We start from the raw sequence: 7,986 nt of genomic DNA, 5'->3' as shown, positions 1-7,986 counted from the left end.
GACAAAACGTAGGATGCAAATAACCTGAGTTCAGGAATTAGCGGTCCCTAGCCAGAGCAGCAATCCACAGTCCCCCTGGTGCCCCTCTCTCCCTGCCTGCAGGCCAGGGACCTCTGTTCTCCTGCTGTGGCCACCGCCTCCCCTGTGGCAGCAGCTGCACCTGCTGCTTCTCCAATTTCTTTTCCAGATATCGGGTGGCTTCGCTATCAGATCTTTTCGGTGTGCAGTTAGTGTCTCCAGTTTCCAGGTCCCGTCTCGCTGCCAGCTAGCATCGTCTCTGGCCCGCTTCACCTGGCAGCGGGGGGCTGTGGGGCCCTCGCCCCGCTGGGCGCTAAGGGGAGCGGCACGGCGCTGGCTGCTGGCGTGCTCCGATTCTCCTGGCGTGGAAGGGAAGCACCGTGGCCCTGGCGTGCCGGGGAAGAGAGGGGCTGTAAGGAGGCAGAGAGCGGGGAGAGGGCCCGAGAGGGAAGGGAGGGGGTGAGCCGACATGACAGCCACTTTCTGCGGGTCCAAGCTGAGGCGAGTCGATGGGACCAGCGCCGCCGCCGCTCCCCCCGCCCCCGCTCCGCTCAGCGGTGGCGGAACACGCCGGCTGTTGGCGGGGGCGGCGGGCAGGTAACACCGGGGCCTCCCCGCCGGCCGCAGCTCCGCCACCCTGCCCGGCTCTGACAGCGCCGCCACCCCCGCCCCGGCACTACATGTCCCGCCGTGCCGCGGGCGCGGGAGGCCCCACGGCGGGGCCGCAGGGTGGCTGCCCACAGAGCCGCCTGCTCGGAAGCGCGGCCCGGCCCTCGGCGCTACCCTGATTTCGCGGGTAGCGAGGCCCGACAGCACCGTCCGCGCCGCCACAGCTCCGCACCGCGCCTCCCTCGCCGCGGGCGACGGGCCGCCGCCCTCCGCCTGGGTGGGCCCTTGCCGTCAGGCACCCGCGTGGCCGCCCCGCCATGGCGCCGTTGGGGCGGGGGCGGCGGGGCGGAAGCGGGTTGCCGGGGGGACGCGGCCTGGCTCGGCGGCGGCAGCGGGATGAGCGGCAAGGAAGGTGACGGCGGCGGCGCGTGTGTCTCCCCCCTTCCCCCCGCCCCGGCCCGGCGGCGGTCGGAGCCGGCCGCTCCCCGGTGCGCGGCTGCGGCCCCCGCCGGAGCGAGGCGAGTGCCGCGGCCCCCTGAGGCTCGGTGCCGCCTGCCCGCCGGAGCGGGGCCGCCCGCCGCCACCTGGCGCGCAGGGGTAGGGGCGGGCGCCTCTCGGGGCGTGCGGCCGACGCGCCGCCTGCCACCGCCGCCGCCGAGGGGCGGTCCAGCCGCAGCTGCCCGCGGCCGGCGGCTGTGCGGGCCCTCGGGGGCCGGTTCAGCTCCCTGAGCCGGCAGCAGACAGCGGCGTGAGGCGGCGGGGCTGGGGAAGGCGGCGGGGCTGGGGAAGGCGGCGGGGGGGCCCTGCCGCTCGGAGGGGCGGAGGCGTGAGCCGCTGCGGTGACCGGTGGTTCCCTGCGACGGCGTCGCTGGGCTCTGCCCTCACGCCGGGGGCGGCCGTTTCTTCAGAGCTGTTACCGCCCTCTCGCTCGGGCTTTGCAGAGGCGCCGGTCAGCGCACTTTTAGCAATCTTCGGCCTTGGTGGTAGAAAAGCGGTTGCTACAGGCAAAAGCTGAGCCCGTGCTAGGCCTGTGAAGCGCCCGTGGCGGTAACTGGCCTCGGATAACGCAGCGCTCGCTTTGCAGCCTGTGTGTTGGTTTAGCCTCGGCAGTCACACAGGCCTCCCGTCAGCCAGAAAGCAGGCTCTCCAACAGGGAAGCTGGCTTTTCTGTTTTTTAAAATTAACGTTAAGTTACTGTTATTGCAGTCTGTGGTTTTCTGATACTCAAGTTGTTGGTTATTCAGTGGAACCTCTTCTCTCTCTCTTTCTCTCTTTGCCCTCCCCCAGCTTCAGGAGGGCCTGTTTTTTCCTGTAGGTCATCATGATGTTCCCAACTTTCGGAATACTGCAGAGAGTTTAACTCTCTGCACTATTTCAGGGGTTGTGTTTGTAATGTTTTTAGCTGCTACAGGAAAAACAAAACCCTGAACTCATGTCCTAACAGAAAAGAAGGAAAAAATGATTTTCAGTTTCCTCTTTTAGAAAGTAACTACGCCCACTTCTGGTTTTGGTTTGGAATAATAAACAATTAAACGGAAACATTTTAAAATCCAGTGTTCTTCTGTAACTTTTAAGTAGCTTCCTTTTGTTCTTCTTTTAAGGAAATTGAGAGAACTCCACATATTCAAAAAGGTATGCTTGTATGTAAGAGTTTGCCAAATTTTGGCCTCTGTTAGGAACACAAAGCGTACAGCTGTCACAAAAAGGAGGTAGGGAGAGGCAGGAATTGTTAAAACATGAATGACACAATGAGTCAGCCCTAGGAGAAGGAAGGACAAAAGGAAGAAACATTAAAAAGTGTAAATCAGTAGTAAAACAATCCAAAAGAGATGAGTTCTGGGTGAGGGTTTGAAAAGGGAGGCTAAGGAAGAGGCATATAAGGCCAGTTGAAAGGAACAGCTATATCGGGGTAAAAACAGAAGAAACTGGTTGATGGGCAGAGTGTAAGGACCTAAGATGCTACGCTGCAGGAGATAAATCTGCATACCTGGATAATGGTAGTCTACTTAAATTATGCCTGGCTTCTTTTGCTGATTACTGAAGACCCATGACATAAATAATTACAGTGATGAAAAATTTGTAGTTTTAATGTCTCCTGTCAAGCTGAATATTTTAAATTTCCCAAAAAAGGGAGGTGGAGGGAAAGTCCAATCCCGTAGGCCCTTGCCAACACAAGGATTTCCATGCAGCCATTCCCATACAGAAAGGAAACATAAAAGGGTGTGAAGACCTTACAAAAAAACCCAAACAACAAAACAAAAAAACAAACCAAAACGAGGACTTGGGATCCTACCTCACTCATCCATTGTAATTGGTAGGATTTTTTTCTAATTTTCACTAGGAATGTGATGGAAAAAGTAGCATGCTAATGTGAAGATGACGTCAGTTGATAACAAGGTTCATCCCGTTACCTTCCTCTATCCTGTAAAACATGGCTAGAGTCAGGAATGCTCTGAAGACAGCATTCTGATGCTGCTTATGTGCTGGCGAAACTACTTTATTTTTAAATATATTTTTTTGTGTGTATCTTCTATTAATAGGATCGGGTGGGTTCAGAAAACGGAAGCATGACAATTTTCCACATGGTCAAAGAAGAGAGGAAAAAGAGAATGTTAATCCATCTTCAGCTTTGATGACATCGTTTAAATGTAAGCATGCATTTGGAAAGCCAGATTATAAAAACATGTGGTGTAGAAATTGCTAGGAAATTACTAGTATTTAGTGATGAAATAAACCAGCTTTCTCTGGGGGAGAAACTTGAAACTGGTTGGACTCATGCTTCATACATTTAGAGCTTGGTGTTTTGCTTTTTGTGCAATAAAGTCCCGAGAGTGGGATTTCACATAGGTCCACCTGACTCATGACCGGCTCCCTTTTTCATCCTACCTCCTGTTCCCCCTCTCCACCCTGCTTGTGCTGAACCTGATGCTAAGCAAACTGCATAAGTGTTCAGCCAGACAAACGGTGACCGGGCCCTTTGGTGGCAGAAAACTGTAAGATCTGCAGAGGTGTAATGCAAAATCTGAGCCATGGGGACAAGAGGAGGAGGTGGCTACCCTTGGGGAGACTGAGAAGGCTCTTAGCTGTTGACCTGGTGCATAGATGACTACGCTACTTTAATGTAAATCTGGATGCATTGATTTGTGAGTTGGTAGCTGTTTATACATGCGCTTTTTAAAAATAAGAGTTTAGCTAACTAATATAGACCTGCATGTAGACACTTATTTCAGTTTGAGTGCCTTTTTAAAATTAGCTTATATTTCAGTTTCTTTAAATAAGCAAGTGTAAACTTCCTTCCAACCAAATAGTTTTTATACGATTTTGCACAAAACCAGATTTAAACTCAAGTAAATTCAGTTGAACTTTCTCATTAGAGAAGCCCTAACAAGGCAAAGCTGAGCTTCAGAAATGTGAAGCCTTGACAGAAGAAGGAAGGAGATGTGATACAGGGAACAGATTAATTCTTGGTGTAAAATTTTCCCCATCCCACTGATTTTTTTATGATGCTAAGCGGGATGAAGAAGTAAGAGCTGGATGGCTGTTATAGGTGGTCACTTTGACATCATATAATTTCCTTGCTGTCTTTAAAATAGATATTTCTTTTTTTTCTGTGTAAGTCAGCTTTGCAGATGATTAACTTTGACCCCTTAACTTTTGCATTGAATAACGTACATACACGTGCGCTTGAATTGAGTAGTGCAACTGTATTTTCAACTTTAATTTTTCACTTTCAGACATGTAAGTTTATCATAAGGTTGCCTTTAATTCAAATTCAAAAAAACGCTTCTTTCCCTCCTTTCCCATGAGATCCAGTCAGCAGCATTTGGTTAATTTCAGAAAGGAGGTAAGGGACACAGTTTATTCAGCTTCTCAAAGATCCACTCTTTGTATTGCTTATAAGCCCCAGACGGAGACACTGGTGGTCTTTGTCTCCATGTCAGGCACGAGCATTAAGAAAAAGTGTGCTCCAGATGGCTTATAATTGAGCAAGCTGTGTAAGGCGAACTGGAGTGGCGCCCTATTTCTATGTATGTTGCCTGAATCTAAACAGCTTAATGTGTGAAATTAGATGGTTATACACATTTTGTTCTTTTTCATCTCTTTGGAAAAATGTTGTACTTGAATTGACATTGGCACCAAAGATTCCCAAAAAATTAATGAGAAATTGTCCTCTATAATAATAATTAATCAAAAACCAAGGAGTATTCAGTTGCACCTTTTTTTGCTTAATACATTTTAAATATGACAGCTCAGTGATAACAGAGTGTGGATAGTATCTTGGTTTGTAAGGTTAAGATTTATTAAGTGTCATTTTTAATGGTCTGATTCTGCACCACCAAAATCAATAGAGTCTGAGTCTTTGCTTTCTGTGATAGATTAGACATTTAAGTGGAATGTGTGGAGGAAATGGCTGCGTGGTCTCGATGTGTTAGCTTGGAGAATCCCCCGAGTTCTAATTCTTTGCCATTTCAGGCAACAGTACAACAGGTTTTCTTGCATCCTTTTAGGCTAAAGATTACTGTATTTGTCCATGTTTTACTTCAGGTCACAAAACACTTCCTAGTAGTCCCTAACGGGTTTAAAATCTAACATAGAAGTCTAAAAGCCACAACTGTCCAGAAGAGATTGGGGGCATTGCTAATATTGTAGATCTTCAGAATAGTGAATTTCCCGGTAGATTAAATTTGTAAATGGTCATTGGAAATGTCATATATGGCATCCTATGAAGGAAAATACCAGTCAGTCTCCCTCAAGTTCCTGTCACTATGATCTGAGGAAGATTTCTTGATGATAATTCAGTGGTGGACTCAACTCTCAGAATTTGGAAGAGACACACTAATCAGACATGTGAGAGATTTAAAAGATCAGTAGGGGCATTTGTGACTTATCTTAGAGTTTCCGAAGAAGACTGGGGAGAACAGAACAAAATGAGAGGAACCAAGTTTTTATCAAGGCAATGAGAAATACAGTTATTTTTGTAGCTTCATCTAAACTTTGCTTGCCAGCAAATTGCTACGCTTTTTAAAGGATATTCACTTGTCAGACCCTTTAAAAATGTAACCTCTTAGCTTATCTTCACCGTCTTCTCTCACGGACACTTTAACACCTCAGACAGTTATGCAGGAAATGGGTTAGATTTCTTATAAGCATGTATTAATGGTTTATTTAGTGGAATAATGGTCTATAAAATGTTAATGGTATCTGTAAAACATTCGTCGTGTTTGACTGTGATAACCAGATATACAGCCTCTCTGTGTTCATTGTAGTTAGACAGAGAGGATTTACATCAGTAAGTCAGAAATCTTATTTTAAGTAATTGATCTCACTTTGTTTTAGTACTTCTAGTTCTTAGGGATATTAAAATACTTGGCTTTTGGCCAAGTCTAGTTGGGATGTGAAATGCAACCTTTCTTTTTACTAAATAGTGCATTTTTAACAGTATATGTGTCTTAGTCAAATGCCTTTTGCTTGTTTGTTTGTTTTATTTTAGAGACTGGCTAATCTTATTTACTAATGATTGTAGGGTTTTTTTTTATTTATCTTGCTGAATTTGGGTGAAATTTTATGTCGGTTTCCTAAACAGCAGTATTGCAGAACAGATTTTATTTTCCCTTAAAATTGTTTGGGCTGCCTTAAAGCATCATCAGGGTTGATGTATATTTAAACCTGACTTATTAAACAAAAGTAGTATTAATGATGAATTTTGCAGCTCTGGCAGGTGGTGGGCAGTGGTGGCCTCCGCAGCCGTGCCCCGTGCAGGAGCAGCTGTGTTCCCCACCTTGGGGAAAGGCACCCCGGGGGAAAAGGCTGGTGGGGCTGGGGCCCATAAGCGGTTACTGTAGCACAGGCTCCCTGCTCTTCTCCTACGCTGTAGACATGTGATAACTGTGCTTGTTACTGTAATGATTGACTCTGCAGTGTTTCAGCTGGAGCTTGACACCAGGCATGATAAATACGAACGGCTTGTGAAGCTCAGTCGTGATATAACTATCGAAAGCAAAAGAACAATATTTCTGCTCCACAGGTTTACGAGGTGAGTCACATTGAGCATGAAAGTGTTCATAGAAACCTAGAAGCTGCCTTGCAGTGTTCTCTGTATTTGTGATTAATAGCTGCAATGTTCTGTTGAGAGGAATTTAATTAACTTCCCATAAACATCCTTTATGGTGAATGTGAGCTAACGAATGCATGCTCTAGTTAGAGAATTAAAAGATGCTGGTTCAGGTTTCTCAGTTGGTTTTATTGACATATTAAACAGGATCAAAGTAGTAGAGTATAACAGCAGATGAGAGCTTTCCAGCTTTCAGCAAGCTGGAAGAGAAGAGCATGCACCCTTCCTTCAGGTTAGTTGCCTCTGCAGTTATTTCACCACTTTGGTTTTTGCAGCCCCACCCTAGGTCATCAATGCAAAGAGGAGGTGAGCTGAGTTCTATTTACTTCAATACATACTGCAACCTAAGAGGATTTTGTGTGAAGTTTTGGGCTTCTCCATGTTTTTTGTTCTCATGAGCCTTCAAGCAATCTTTGGAAGCCACAGACAAACTAGAAGAATAACAGGAAAATTTGAAGCTTTGCATAGCCTGTTGTATAAAATGTTTACTGTATGTGTCAAACATTGGTCTTATGTGTTACAGTTATAACAGCTCTCCCTGTTCCTTTTATTTTTAGTTTAATTTATTTTTTGTAACCTATCAATGAATTTCTGCTGTAGTAGTAGCTATTTATAGTTACCATAGTAGTAACAGTTATAAATAGGGATTATGAAGTTGCCCTCTTTTTAACTTGTTCTTCTTCTGCAAAGAGGCATTGTGATAATTCTAGTAACCGCTACAGCCTTGACTGTAAATAGCTACTCCCACTGTAGGGGCTACATAGCTAGGAACTGGTAGAGGAAAGAACAACAACAAAAAACTCCTCTTTACTCCGAATTTTAGATTCCTGTTTTGTAAGACATTCCTGTTTTTGTGAGAGTGGAAACTTTCCATGCTGCATTTTTATTTCCTTCTCCTTTGCTTTTTGCTGTTATTGTGGCTTTACTTTCAGAAATCTGTTTGCTTTTAAATGTTTTCTCTAGACCACTCTATCAGTAGTTCCTTAAATAGACTGTAAACTAATATACTGTATAGATTATTCGGAGGTAGGGGAGGGGGAAGTTTAAGGGAAATTAGATAAACTAAACTTTAAATGCCAAGTATATATTGCGGTTGTGAATCAGATATTTCAGCTGTTCCTGAGTAGTGTAGTCCATAATTACTTCCTAAAAAAAAAAAAAAATCACATGTAGAAGTAGATCATGTATTGTATTTTGCAATACTGTAATGTCTTGCAATATATTGTTGTTGTTTTTTTTTTTTTTTT

General features: G+C 45.8%; 1 protein-coding gene across 2 annotated transcripts in view; it reads left to right on the top strand.

The window, feature by feature from the left end:
• The first annotated feature begins 992 nt into the window (after window positions 1-992).
• The window catches only part of TSNAX (translin associated factor X), a 30,179-nt gene continuing 23,185 nt past the window's right edge, over window positions 993-7,986 (top strand). Inside the window, exons 1-4 of one of the 2 annotated variants that reach the window (XM_082307957.1) lie at window positions 1,020-1,039; window positions 2,229-2,259; window positions 3,168-3,275; window positions 6,547-6,661. In XM_082307957.1, the coding sequence (XP_082164083.1) occupies window positions 3,260-3,275; window positions 6,547-6,661 (131 nt within the window). In that variant the 5' untranslated portion in view covers window positions 1,020-1,039; window positions 2,229-2,259; window positions 3,168-3,259. Of the gene's footprint in view, window positions 1,040-2,228; window positions 2,260-3,167; window positions 3,276-6,546; window positions 6,662-7,986 lie in introns of both variants that reach the window. The other variant, XM_082307956.1, reaches the window with a different exon arrangement.

Source organism: Platalea leucorodia, assembly GCF_965183815.1.
Source record: "Platalea leucorodia genome assembly, chromosome: 3".
NCBI lineage: Eukaryota > Metazoa > Chordata > Aves > Pelecaniformes > Threskiornithidae > Platalea > Platalea leucorodia.
This window is presented reverse-complemented; position numbering and strand designations above follow the sequence as displayed.